Genomic DNA, 15,348 nt, shown 5'->3' with positions numbered 1-15,348 from the left:
CCCCCTCCCCAAATCCCAAATCCTCATCTTTAAATAGGCCTGGCAATATGGCTAATGCTCTAAGTATTGACCCCAACCCCCCATTTCATTGGGACTAGCCAATACCAATCCAGCATTCAGATAGCGGTCCGCTGTAACAGATCCTCTAAAGCCCGTACCACTCAACTTTTTGAGAATTAAGTCAGCTTGAGATAATAGGACTAGCTGTCTGTGTTTACATGCGTGTATTACCTATACACCATATCCCTTAACCCACGATCTTTTCACAGTCAAAGACAGACACATATTTAGATTAAAATATTTTCACCCACATGCTGTTTTATATTTGATGGATTGATCTCTGAATGTAATTTGGTTCTTTCTTTTTCTATTATTTGCTTAAACATTTGAATTATGAGAAATAATGTCTATTGTCCAGGCCTATTAATGTTAATTTGCGGTCACGTTTTTGTTGTTGTTGTTGCTTTTGTTCATGTGCAAAACCTTTTACATCTTACATATTTTTAACAAATGTTGAGGCCCAAAGATATATACACATGCACAGCTTTGCTCTTGCATTTGAACAGATACCAATGTCCTGTAGTTCAATTAGTCTGCATCTGTCTACAGTATGTTTGACAAAAGAACAGGGGTGGAGTCATCTTGCCATAGCAGGTTGGCTTTTATGAACTTCAGGCTCCACAGATGGGGTGGATGTTTTCAGTCACTGTGTTAACAGTGAGGGCCTGCTGTCACATTTAGTATACACACATGCACATGACATTGGCACACTTGTCAGAAAAAGGCTAAAATTAGGAAATTAGGATGTACTGACAGAATAGCTTGAGTCATAGGGATTTCCTGTGTTTGTAACACACTGTGCTACTTTGTTGTGGTGCTATGTAGTTGGCCTGACTGATTATCCCTTTCAATCAACTTAGCTCATGAAAACAGGCGTAATCTAAATGCAGGGCTGTTAGATCTAATAAAGTAATGGAATTGCCCTTTTGATCTAGTCCTGTTTTCTTACATCTGACTTGCTGGGAAGATTTCCTTTTTTTTATAGAAGTAACAGGCTTTGTCACTGTCAATATATCAAAACTTAATTTGTCCTGTGGAAATAAAGACCTAAAATGCCCAAAAGAAAATCCCCCCCCAAAAAATTATAAAAAATAGCAGCAGATTTTGTTTTGCCAAGGCTGGCTTGCTGGGACATTATATAATTAATTATCAAGTCAATTGACTGAAAAATTATCTGCAACTGTTCTGACAATTGATTGAACGTTTTACGTCATCCCTAAAGCAACAAACAGACAAACATTTTCTTGTTCTGATTTTATATTATGAGGACCAGCTGCTTGGTCTAAATATACAAATAATTTAAAATAAATGGGGTTTGGAGTGTTGATTGGGCGAAACAAGCAATATAAGGACATGGCCTTGGTCTATGAAACAACTTGATTGTGAATTTTTTTTTTCAAAGGATCAACTGAGAGTACATTGTACGATTGTCATTAAAATATTTGCTAGTTTCAGCCCTATTGTTATCAATTACACATGTGCTCTCCCTGCTATGTCAAGTCAACGGGCGGCATGAAAAAGGGCCTATAGAACAGGGTACATAAGAGGATAGTAAATATTGATCACCAGCTGAATTGAAATAGCCTACATTCCTCACCAATCGAACGTCATCTATGGCTATCACACTACTTTGTACCATATCTATCACCACACCAACCGCACTCTGAACTAATCCCACAAATAATCCTCTTCCACTGCATTGGCGTAAACATGCACAATGCTCCAGTCTAGTCAATGCAGGCCAATGCATTAATACCTCCCCCATCCCCCTCCCCTCCGCCAAATTCCAGTCTGGCATAATCCATAACCCAGTGGGAATAAAGTCCTGCTATCAAAAGAGACTGGGTGGGGGGTTAAAAGAGTGTCTGTCTTTACTGCGGTTACAGTGTCAAACAGTATGTAACAGCTATACACTCTTGCGGTATCATTTTCCAGACACCCGTCCACAAACATACACTGTCTAATCACAATTAAGTGCTAGCAGCTACCCTAATTTTGACAAGTGTGTTAAATATGTTATTCAGGTGAGCTTGCAAATGCAATCTGACACATGACATCTGGCTGTTGCAGAATCAGTTATTGGGGAACTAGCGCTATAGTTAGAGATGGCTCAGGACAGGGAGATAGATAGACGGATAGATCTGCCTAGCAACAGTGGAGCCAAACACCTCCGTGGAGGAGAGGCATGGGGGATGTGAGCAGAGTGAGACACACTTTACATGTGTCTTTAAAACCTGCATTATTCATTTATTTCAGCAGGAATTTAGCTTGCCCCCTTTTACAACATGTACAAGTTGAGGCGTTTAGATTCCATCAGTGACTACAGTGCTATAGTCTCAGCTACCACCGACTGTTTCAAAGCAATTTGCTTTAACTTGCAATGACTATTTTGATTCTGTTATGTAAAGTGGACACAAGTGTTGTATTTGTAAAGGTGTACTAATAATTTTACAAATTATCATGATGTTTATTATAGCATTTCTAACAATAATTTGACATGGAATTTGGATAGGGAAAATGACAATATAACTCTCTATTGTCGCCTTGTTACATTTTGATTTACTCTGTTTTAGTGAAAATTTAAACGGCTTTTCTGGTTTGTGCCAATCTGTTTTTTGTGTACGTGCATCACTTGGTTTTTTGTTGTTAAATTTAGAACAGGGCTTTTTTAATTAGACAAAGGATCCTGAAGGCATAAGCACCCAAATCCATCAGAGCATAGTGCATGTTATTATGTTCTGTTGACAGAGTAGCCATAAAACCGGAGCATCAGCACAATTGGGTGGTGAGTGTGTCACACTGTCTTGGTGAAACAAACCTGACATGATGTACTGTAACCTGTCACACAACATAACAGTTGCTAGGTTCAGAGGACATTGGAAGACATGTCATAACCATAATAAAGGTTGTTATTTGCAGCCTAGTCACAACAATATCCATTCACCTACAGCTTGTACAGAGACACATTTTCTTTCATCCCTACACATTACATCTAATTTTCTCCTCATGGTGACCTCATGTTGTGCCACTTCCATACAGCCAGAGTCAAAACAAGGGCAATGGCTGCATAAGAAAGTCATGCATGTTTCTGGTGACTGGTTCTGCATGCATACGCCTAGGGGGCACAATTATTGACCTGAAGAGAGGAAAGGGGATGTAGTGGAAGTAGTGGGAAAAAAGCACTCTGCTGGATTGAATGGTGCACTGGATGATCCTTTGGCAGGTCCAAAATGACAGTGTCAGGGAAATATAATGGGAATGGGGCACAAACCATCTGCAGACTGTGCTATTTGGAAAGATACTGCAAGAAATGTCTGACAAGGCTGATCTCTTTGTCCTAACAGGAATTTATCAAAGAAGTATCAACCCAAGAAGAACTCACGAGAAGAGGAAGAGAGCAAGTAAGTTCAAGGATCTGGCACATACTGTATGTATAGATTAAGGGAATGTTTTGACGTAGCCTAGCCAGGCTAGCTGTTTCCTACTGTTCCCAGTCTTTATGCTAAGCTAAGATAACCAGATGCCAGCTGTAGCTTTGTACCTCACCTCACTCTCTGCCAGAAAACAGTATTTCCAAAAATGTCAAACCATTCCGTTTACATGTTCCCTTTTAGAATTACATACCATTTTACGGACAAAAGGACTGTGTTTTGCCTCTTTCTTTGCTACACTACACCGACAGCACTTCCTGTGTTTCACCAGGTACACCTTCTGTCGAGCCTTCCTGACATCGCTTAATGAGTTAAATGACTATGCGGGTCAACACGAAGTTATAGCGGAGAACCTGACATCTCAAATCATCACCGAGCTTTCGCGCTACCTGCAGGACCTTAAGGCCGAGAGAAAATCGGTGAGATACATTTTATATTCACTCTTAGTTGTGCTCTTTCCATAACCAATGTCTGATTTCTAGGTGTTTCTCATCTTATCATTCTCCCCTAATGCCAGTGCTTTAAATGAAACATTTTCTTTAGACAGACGGACATGAATTCTGTGGAAAACTGTCAGAGAAGACATTAAGTAGCCCATTCCCTCTGCATACTCTATGCTGCTTGGAGTGAGATCATCGCCGAGTAAATATAGATACCACCAAAGGCTCGCCAGAAGTGCAGAACAGTGCAATGAGTCCTTTTTATAGCACAGAGTCATCATTACTCTATCCTTGCAGGCTTATTTCTCTCTTTTAGAAACCGTCGTTCAAAAGATGGGTGCACCACGTACTATTTTTATAATATTTTTATAAGTCACTTTCGTCCTCACCATTTATATAGACATTTGGAGGAGCGGTGGACCTGCAGCGCATGATTCATAGATAACAGTGTGGTACCCATTAAATCCGTAGAGTTGTTAGAGGGCCAGAGAGAAAGCTACCCAGCTGGAAAATAGTACTTTCTTTAAAAAAAAATCTGCCATGGACTCTTGTGTCACAGAAGTCCAGCTGCGGGAACTGGAGTGGAAAACCAAAACCAGAAGGCTGCTCTGAGGCCACAGTGCCTATACAGTATGTGTTCAATTGGTTTCGCTGCACTTGCTACTTTACCTAAATACAGGAAGCCCTGGGTTGCCTTTTTATCAGTTAGGTAGTTGTTTTTTTAATTTTATACTTGGTTTGAGTTGCAACAAACACAGAGAGAAAGGGGATTTCCGGCGCTTCTCAAGGGGAATCCTCCACCAACCCCCAGGGTTTTTTTGGGCTTTGGTTTAGCCTGACTTGGTTTGGCATAACATCTATATCTCTAGTGCCCAGCTAGAGTGTCTGGGGACAGACCCCTCTCTGTCCTGAGGCTGCAGGATGACACTCTGACATCCCTCTTCCTCTTCACTGTACCTTTCCTCTTTTTAATTTTAATTATACACATCCCGGTTTCTCTCTTTCACGCCCCTCTGTCCTCCTAGTTGTGCCATGTGCTGCCTCTCTTGCAAAAACAACAGTGCTGGGGGCTTTCCTTCATAGCATAACCCCACAACTTGGGGTCTTTTCTGAAAAGAAATAGACATAGAGCAAATAGTTTCTTAGGGGAATTCAGAACAGTGTCCTTGTAGGTTAAGTGTAGCCCATTGAGCTTATTTTCCTCCTTTTCACTTTTTATTTAAAGACACACTCGTGACCTCAACACACTCAGGAATGATGGGGCATGCCTTTTCAAGTGTTGAAAGGCTACAAAGCTACATTCCCCTAGCTAAAAAGAAAAAGACCATCAACATTGGCCTTTATTCTTTACAGAACATTTGGGGTTTCATAGAAAGTCGGCCAGTAACACTATTAGAAAAAGTGATGTTCTTAAAGATGGTTGTTAAGCAAACACAACCCATGACTTGCCCAGCTTCCCGTCATTCTTTTCTCTGGTTTCATTCACATGAATTTTTGAGCACCACTTTAGTGTTCTCTCTGTTGTAGCTCTATGATTTGCATTTATGTCAGACAAAGCTGTGCGGGCAGACCCAGACAGTGGGATTAGAGGAGGGTCGAGGTCGGCCTCTCTTCGGTTTATACTGAGTTTATTGGACAGGTAAAACCCACGCTCCAAAGAAAAGAACGATACCTCCTCATTAGTTCCTCCTCATGTGGGGTTTGTTTTGTAAGTCTCCCCACCCCCCTTTGTGTTTCCCCGGGTGAACCTCTTGCTAAGCTCAGCTTGGGGTGGCACAGGAGGTGAGGCCAAGAATGTTGTCTTAAAGGATTTTATTTGAGAGCAGATAAACTTGTTTTTACAGAAGTGGAACCTGGTTTTATAGGACAGACTACTCGATTTGATATGTAATGCAAACATATTCTTCTGTGAGATCTCAAAATATATCCTGGTATGCCATGTTATTTGCCAGGTTTGTTTATATAACTTTATTTTACAGACTCAAAGTCCAGATAAAAACATATACATAACATATTATGAGAGGGGTAGACACAAACATAAATACAGACAGACATGCTGACTACCACAAATTACATAACAGGGAACATACAACACATACATACATAAAATAAATACATACATACATACATACATACATACATACATACATACATAAATACAAAACATACCTACACATTGTACATACATACATACATAAATACAAAACATACCTACACATATACAAACATATACATACTTACATACATAATACATACATACATACATACATACATACATACATACATACATACATACATACATACAGTACATACATATAAATAGTTATGCAAAATAATTAAAACAGGTACAGATGCATGTTCCAGTGTTTCCATAGTTGGGAGGTACCGGTTTATGTGATATCACTAAGTGCAGGGTTGGTTTAGGGAAGTTACAATTGCATTCTTTGACTCTGTGAATCGGCATATGAATCTGTATAAAACATTCCTCATCACAGCGTGGAAGGTGGGAACATTACTCATCACAAACAAATGGCTAGCACTAAAACAAGATTCTAAGTGCATCATTGTATGCCACTTTTATCTTATTTACCTTTGCTTTACTGTTGCTGCATCATAGGTGAAATGTATCAAGTGGAGTAAGGAATAGTAATAGGAGTAAAGGAATTTTAGAAAGGTGTTCGGTCAGCAAACTGCTGCCCTCTCCAGGCCTCTGATCAGGTATCCTCTCTAATCAGGACTAATGAAGACCTCCAGAGACTTATCATACACTGTAACACTTTTACATTTATAAATGTAACTATATTGTGATTCCTCTGAATATCAAGATGTGTTACTGACGTCCACTTGAGGGTTAGTTCAGTGTGTTCTCTTTTGTATCCACTTGCACCCACAGCACAGCCCACAATTATATATTTCGTTGTTGGGGAAAGTTCAGTTTGTCTTGTCCTGCTGCGATGTGACATGTTCAACCAGCTCCAAAAGAAATATGAAAAGAATACATCTCCCTCAGCAGGCAGAGCCAGCAAAATAAGCATTAGGTTTAGTGAAAAGTCAGATGAAAACTATAATGCACTATAAGGCGTCTTTAGGTGGGTTTGGCAGTGGATATTGTCCTCATTTCTCTCTTAGGAGGCAGAGATAAGAGCCACAGTGGGATAACAATGTGTCTCACATGCCTTCTTGTGTTGAGTGGAAAGCTGAGAGGGAGAATCGATCGTTGGGTCTTTTGCATAGTCGCTGCATCCAGAATCCAGAATACTTCGGTATAAATTACCTCTGCAATATTACTCAGTTTGAACAGTCGCCTAATGGTCTAAACATAAGGGGAAAAGTCAGTGGAGCTCTCATGTGGTTTAATCATCTCTCCAGTCTCCAGATCTTGTATGACTTGTGGCTTTTTCTAGTACCCAATGATTAAATGTGTGTTGACAACTACACAGGACTGCTGGTGCACATTCCTATGAACCAAGTCACGTCAACAAATGACTAACAGATCAGTTAGAATTTGTGTGTGCAGACGCACATGTGCACAAGTAAACTCAAACGTGCAAAATGTGGTGCTGGAGCTTTCATTCCTCTCTTAGTTGTCAGACAGCAGAGGATGTTTGTTGAATGTCTTTGCTCAAAACCTATTACATAATTTATGAATGTATAAACCTTGTGAGTCAGACAGGGTGTATGTTACATTCAGCCCCATCAGAGCATGTCTGTCTCACCTCAGCTCACTACAAGGATGGAACTGGAAAGGTAGAGACACGATTTGCCAAGGAAGTAGCACTTACAAGGAATCCTTAGGGTGGGTTCAAATGCAGTAATCAATTTTCACTACATTGTACTGTCAATTGTAAGTGACAAGAACGAGAATTGCTTTTACGACTGCAACTGCAAGTGGACAGTCAAACTGTCACTTTTTCCCTAAAATCATCAGTTTGGATGTTGTTATCGTGTTGCCCAACCCGACAGGATGACTGTGAGTGTCTTCTAGGGCTGCACCATATTAGGAAAATATCTAATTGCGATTATTTTAACTGATATTGTGATTGTGATGTGATTCACATTATTGAAGTGAATGAACGTGTTTGTATCATTCTTATTCCAATTATTCTGATTGAAAAATCAAAAAGAAGAATAAATAAAATAGATTGAAGTGGGATTTTTTGCGAGTATTTGTACCAAAACAAAGATTTTTCTTTAGTCTGTAAGATACAATTTGTAGGCCGGGATGTTTTCGCAGCACCACAGTACCATTTAGAATGGTTTGGCACATATTTTGCCTTTAACAAATATTGCGCCCCCCCTACAATTTGGATATTGCGCTAGTTCACATTGCGATTTTCATAAAATTGCTGTTAATTGTGCCCTAGTGTCTTCTCTTTCTTGGGTTGAACAGTAGAGAGCCTTGTGTATCTCTGCAGCGTATGGATTTAAACACAGAGACAACACTGCAGAACATCTGCCTACCTTTGTCCCAGATGGCTGTTTGTCACAATGCAGTCTTTTTAACTGTGTTTGAAAGTGAATGAGTTCATGTTTCTTGTTTGTGGTTTGTAGATCTTTTTCCTCCAACAGGATCTTGTGAATCTACTCGAGCTGTTTGGGGAAGAGTGTCAGCGGAGTTTGTTAACCATTGTAGAGATGGAAGATTTGTTGATACAGTCCGTATGGGATGCTGGGTATTTTTTTAGATATGTTGTTATGGAGACAAATATTTGGTTGAAAGAATGCTCCACGCTAACAATGACATCACCATGTCTGCTGCTGTGGGTTGTAAAAAGGTTTCATGTAGCATATCTATCGACATTTTTCCATTACTGAACAAGATCCTTCTTATCAAACAGGAATTTGAAGGTCAGGGTCTTAACTGCAGTTGGAAAAGAAATGCTTTATTTTACATTTCTTTGACTTTTGAGGCGCCACAATGTCCCATTTTCTGTTAGAGGTGAAGTACTTCCTCTGAAACACTGGAGCACTTCCTTATTTCACACAGCTTCCCTCAAAACATTAGGAAATGAGAAGTGTGACTCTCTGAGGTAAACCAGGTCCCATTCTCACTTACTACTCTCATGTCCAGTTGTATCCTGGTGAGATTAACCTTTAGGCCTCCTGCGTTGGGCTTGATTTCACATCTCTTGCTTGTGTGTTTGTGTGAGTGTACAGAATACTAAGGACTTCCTTGTGCTGTCCAAAGCACTGAAATGCAAGAGAAGTACAAGCCAAAGCGTATTGTTCTTTAAACGGCCTGGTTCCGTTATTGAATTGCAGCATCGATATTCAGCTCAGCCACTGACCCTGGCTTCCGCAGTCAGCGTAACCAGGGGATACCTCATTGACAGTCAAGTCTCAATGTCACTTCATTTTAACTTGATTTTTTTTTTGATTCATTAGGAGAAGGAATAATTTTTTTTTTTTTTTTTTATGATTTAATTTCCAAAAGGATTGAAATTGGGGCTCTTAAGTTTCCAAAGGATCTGGCTGTGATCCACACATAGAGCTGTAGAGAAATGTGTGGTGCCTCTGGGCCAAGTGCTCTGGTCCCTTGGAGCCAGATGGGCCAAGTGAGGCCTTTTACTAAAACGCACAGCGTATGTGCTACGTGAGTTCAGCTGCCACCTAGTCTCGTCTAAAATGCCACACTTGTCAGTGCCAAAATCCTCTGTGACCTGCCTGTCTCCCCCTAGATTACATGATCTGGCTCCTGGTACACTTCCATGTTTTATCTCACTGTAACATTCTCATTGCACATCCAACTTTTGATCTTGCTTTAGCCTTTCTCTGTGTTTTTATTTTGCTTTATCATCTAAGGGTTGTAACTGTCATGTTGTGGATATCTTTTATCCCTTTGGTCATTAACATCCTTAATTTTTGCATACATCAAGTGGAGATGTCTGTTCAGGGGCCGGCCAATAACCAAACCTATAAAAATAATAAGCCCTCAAAGAGGTTAATCAGTACAACTATTTCAAAGCACACACCATGTTGATTTAACAAAACCAGCAATGACAATGTTAACATGTTGAACTCTGTTAAAAAATAAACAGTATACCTGTTCAACATTCTCACCATCTTATTATATTGTGCTAAAATGTGCTAATTAGCACTTACAATTGGACAACTAAACATTTTCGACCTGAAGTTGTTCCAATTCATCTTAACAGTGACATGAATGTCTGTACCAAATAGTTGTTGAAATATTACAGTTGATGCCTTTTGGAGTAAAGATATTTTTTTTGCATCTTGCAAATCTCTACTGTTTAGATATTCCTTGTTAAAGTAGTGTGCCGATTTCATTTGCAACTCTTGTACTGAGTTCAGGACATCAGTGCACCCATGTGGCCCTAGCAGAGAGCAAAGAGGACAGTTTTTTTGACAACACAAACCATGCACTGTACATGACATGTGACTTTGCAGCTTCATGAAAAAAGTGTCTGTTTAGCTTTACCACCCTGTTATTTGTGGTCATTGTTACTTGATCTACAGTATGTTTGAACTTTTTATTTCATGACTACTATATTAGTACTTAGTATTCATCCTTCATTCGGTTTATTCAAGGATTGCTCTATAATGAATGTAGAAATTTTAAAACTGCCCTTTCTTGGTATAACTGCGTTGAATGGATGGGTTATGATGTGGCTGCTCTTCAATCAAACTGACTTATAGCCATATGCTGGTATATGTAAGAATCTCTAAATTAAGCTTGTGGGTTAGGTGGCCATCATTTGTAATGCAGTTCCAGTATAGTTTCTATTTAAATTTGCCCTACTTTATCAGCTTACATCAATTCTTCCCTGTGTCACAGTGTGAGTAATATTCATAATGCATGGTATGGTTGAGAGTCCCATTCCAACTGCTTCTAATGTATTATTCCAACTGTGTCAAGGTCACCTGCTTTTAAATCCCTTAAGCTTGTGAATAGTATGAAAGTAATAATAATGTTTTTCAACTCTTTTGACAGCACTTCCACGATGGACGCAAGGCACAGCAGCACATTGAGAGCTCGTGGAAACAGCTGGAAACGGTAAGTGACCCCATTAAATTAGTCGCCACTGGTCACAGTGACTGGAGAGACAACAACAGAACATAATAAGAAACACAATTTCACTCTTGAATGAAACCAGCTGCCAGAACCCAGCCTTAGTTATGACATAAAACTTAGTATTTTTCTATATGTAGTGGTTTAATATTCAAAAGGAATTTTTCAAAAGGAATAGCATACTGTACAGTAGACAACAGTAATTACATTTAAAGCTTTGTGGTTTCAGTTGCAGAGATGGTCTATTGACCTTAATTGCTCAAGGCTGTTTCATCAGCAGCCTTATGATCAATCCACATCAACGCCACATGATACTAAAGCACATGCTTTTGACGCCGAAGGAGGAGCCGTGTGATGCCATTTAGAGCTGAGGGAGTACACACAGTAAATGGCAAACAGTCCGTTTCAATAAATCAGTTAATCAATTTATGATCACATGAAATCGTACGAGGTAGCCTGGAAATCCAGACCCAAATTCAAAAGGATTAAGGGTCTTTGGATTTGAAAATCTCACTTCACGCAATTGGATAACACTACGACCAATCACAACAATACATGGGGTGACATATCCATAGCCCCATACGCCTAGCTACCAGCAGAGGTAACGGTAGATTAAACTGTCATCATCTGTTTAGCTCGCATCTGGTGCGCCTATATCAGATACAGTTAACCCTCGTTTATCACGGGGGTTACGTTCCAAAAAGAAGCCGTGATAGGCGAAATCCGTGAAGTAGTAACCTTTATTTTTTTTTACAATTATTATACGATGAAATACTCCATAATACATTAAAACCAAAGCACAAAACCTTGTTACAGGCCCAAGCATTTGTTTATCAAATAAAAGAACTGTATAAACCATTTTTACAAATAACTACTGTACTGTAAAATGATAATTTTAATCATCAATACGAACTAAAGGCTTCAAATGTCTGAGATCAGCACCGCCCCACCGCGACCAGAGTCATTGGATTAGAACGGGAGAAAATGAAAAATACAAAGTACAGTAGAAAAAATAGTGACTCCCGTGTATTTCACTGCTCTTCTGACTGAGCTGCTGCATCCCGACTCTGCTCTGTGGCACTTTTCTCTTCTAAAGCCTGCAGGTTAGTTTTTTCGAGAGAAGAACATAGTTAGCGGTAGTTGTTGTCGCTCTTTTTTCTTCTGGGCAAAAATTCGTGAATGGTGAACCGCGATATAGCGAAGGTTCACTGTACACCGATGTGACTGGTGCAGCCCAGATACAAGGGCATTGTTAATGAGCAGCATTACTCAATGCCAGAGTAACTCGCTGAGCAAATTCAAATTGTGCTCTCGTGAGAACTCTGGATTTCCAGGGAACGTAAAAGGTACAATTTCAGTGAAATGTAATCCCACCAGCTTCCTCCTTTCTTTTCTAACTGAAAAGAAAACATCTGTGCACATGCACAGACCCCTGGGGGACCTCCTGTACTGTCTTCACCACAAACCTCATACACTGAGCCATATATTTGACTCAAAATGGAGACATTGCAGTGGTTATAACCATTTGTTGAATATACAGGACAGCATCTCACATCAAGATGCAGTTATAATAGACAAATAACTTTAGTTTAAAGCTCACTGATGCTTTTAATGAATGTGTTATTGCTTGATTTATGTTGTCCTATCCTAGAGTCTGCTGCAAATCAGACAGACAGAAAAAACTGAAGTAGAAATATAGACATATATAAAATAAGTTACACTTGTGTGTCCTTTTAGTTTTCAAAAGTAGGCCGGACTAATGTTAATTAATACTGTTTAATTCTGACCTTTAAAACATCTAGATAGATCAGATCCAGGACTGTCTGTTTTATTTGTTTAAGTGAAGTAGCTGAAAGAGAGATTGCACATAACACCACATTTTATCTCTGCCTGGCCCCTTTGACGGGGGAGTATGAGAGAGATGCATAACAGCCTTGTCCTCCTCAAACTTTGCTGTGCATTCAATGATCCCATTGTGTGCGAGTCAGATAGGCATAGTTGAGAGTGCATGCTGGTCCCACAAACACTGATTGTTTGGTTAAAGGGGTCGAAAGAGGGTTGAATGAATGGTTTGTTTTTCAGTACACAAATGACCACTATGAACATTTGTTTAATCTGCAGGCTGCAGACTTTGACAGACCTCATCGCTGTGTCAATGCCATAAACTGACCTCTGTCGCACACACTGCTGTGTCTGAAATCCATATGACGTATCCGTTACATGTTATGACGTTCATGACTATGCTCATTTAAAGGTTGAGTTATAGTGTGTTTCCTGTTACAGCTCATGGCAGGGAATTACTGATTTAATGTATCTAATCATATTAAATTTTGGCTTCTCTTCTTTTTTCAGTGTAAAAGAAGGTTTGAGAGGGACTGTAAAGAGGCAGACAGAGCACAGCAATACTTTGAGAGGATGGATGCGGACATTAACGTGACTAAAGCTGACGTGGAAAAGGTATGTGTCATCTCACAATCGTGCAGCAGCCAGCAATCGTGCAAGCTTGTCCTGTACCCTCCATCCTCAACCCAGTTGTCTGGCCTTCCTCAACCTCCCACCTAACCCTCTTCCATTTCTCTCGACATTTTCTTTCAAATTTTTTCCCCCTTGTACATGCACGCTAAGCCATGACTCCTCATTTCACTGAACCCGAAAGACGGTAAAGATTGAGTGACCATGTGTTTGATGCCAAGGACTGTGTGTAAAAGCTGGCATTGTCTCAGCAGCACAGTGATCTGCTGCTAAACAAAGCTGATAGCAGCACCGAGCCCTCATTATCACTGTAGAGCAGATACCAAACACTCTGCTGTGCTGTATGGGCCTTAGCAACAGAGAGGACTTTGTGTCCAATGGTGGTGCTCGTGTGTGTTAATGTGTGTTGTGAATTACACACATTAGTTGGCTTTGCCTTTTTAGAGTGACGGATCTAAACATATAGTTAGCTATTTCTGTGATTATACAGTGATTCTGTGATTATATTACACATGCGATCATCCAATTCTCAGGACTTCTAGTCACAGAACCCCCCTGGGCGGCTGATGTCATTTCCTGTTGTCATAACCAATTAATAGAGCCCTCAAAATCTCTGCCTTTTACCCACAAGGCTCCCACGACCGCAAGGCATCATGGGTCAGCAGCGCGTGCTCTTGCTGCTTCATCAGCTGTTGGAGTAGAGCTCAGGCTCAGAGTTGACACAGTTCAGACCCGATTATTATGCAAATATAGGCTGAAATAAAGAGCTTTTCTGCCTTCTGGACATACAGCCAAAGGGCTACAATAGGCTTAGGCTAACACTGAACCCAACTGGAAAGACACAGCACAGCAGTTCAAGAAACTAGTCTTGAAACAAGAGTGGTGTTGTTTCTGATTACAGTTATTTCATTTATTGAGGCATGAAAGGCTCATACATTACACAGCATTCAGTGTTGTATTATTGTTCTCATTTAGTTAGTATCACTGTTTGTGTTAAGTGATTTCCATCCATGCCTCGGAAATTCAACTTCAGTTCGATACCGATACCGGGACTTTTACAGTACAGCTATTTACTGTTAATGAAGAAAGTACAAACTTAAACTATCACAGCATACTTTTTTACAATGCCATCTTTTCTTCCTTTTTTATTTAAAGGAAAACTGCAGTATATTTTCACTCCAAGTTCTAACTACTGGTCACAATAACTTTGCACTCACCTCCTTTGTGGTTGAGATTTAGAAAGAACACACTCACTTTGTAACACATTTTATAAAACAGAAAGTTTAGTCAAGTTTATCAAGTCCACTTTTTCCAAAACTCTATGAAATAGGTGGTTGAAGTTATTATGACGCCATCAGAATGGCCATATTTGGTAAGAAAAAAAACATGTTTGAAAAATTCCCAAACATTTTCCTTCAAGGTTTTATTATATACATACACAATATAGCTTGTGAATGTAATGCTTTTTAACATCTTACTCTCAGATGGGCCTCTAATTCTTACAGAGTTTTCCTGAAAACAAAATAAAAGGGTGAGCACATGTTTACCTTATCGTTGTGTGATAGCACACGCACGCAAACACACACACACACACACACCACTACTAAATGGGTCAATCACAACCCACACACAGTGATGATTTACATAATCTCAAGGATGCAAAAAGTGCAATGAAAGAAATGAAGAGAATTAATCTAAAAGCCTTTGTTATGCATTAGTAAATGGTAGGCAGCAATGTAGACTATATGAGAGTTGTATGTGAACATGTGTATGGTCCTTTGAATCAGAAACAGTCACTTTCACATCTTTAAAACTTGTAGATTATGTAACAAGATATACGGATATGCATCTTGTCCTGCTTGACGATACATAGATCAACGCAAATATTTATACCCGCTTTCTCATTTGCTATTCT

At 39.7% G+C, this 15,348-nt stretch overlaps 1 protein-coding gene across 23 annotated transcripts in view; it reads left to right on the top strand.

The window, feature by feature from the left end:
* Positions 1 to 15,348, top strand: part of LOC117959272 (formin-binding protein 1) — a 59,198-nt gene that overhangs the window by 21,857 nt on the left and 21,993 nt on the right. For all 23 annotated transcript variants that reach the window (XM_034896293.1, XM_034896303.1, XM_034896301.1 and 20 more), the window contains exons 3-6: positions 3,405 to 3,461; positions 3,763 to 3,910; positions 10,884 to 10,946; positions 13,314 to 13,418. In XM_034896293.1, coding sequence (XP_034752184.1) covers positions 3,405 to 3,461; positions 3,763 to 3,910; positions 10,884 to 10,946; positions 13,314 to 13,418 — 373 coding nt within the window. The remainder of the gene's footprint in view (positions 1 to 3,404; positions 3,462 to 3,762; positions 3,911 to 10,883; positions 10,947 to 13,313; positions 13,419 to 15,348) is intronic.

The sequence above is a fragment of the Etheostoma cragini genome, chromosome 16 (assembly GCF_013103735.1).
Source record: "Etheostoma cragini isolate CJK2018 chromosome 16, CSU_Ecrag_1.0, whole genome shotgun sequence".
NCBI classification, from domain to species: Eukaryota; Metazoa; Chordata; class Actinopteri; order Perciformes; family Percidae; genus Etheostoma; species Etheostoma cragini.
This window is presented reverse-complemented; position numbering and strand designations above follow the sequence as displayed.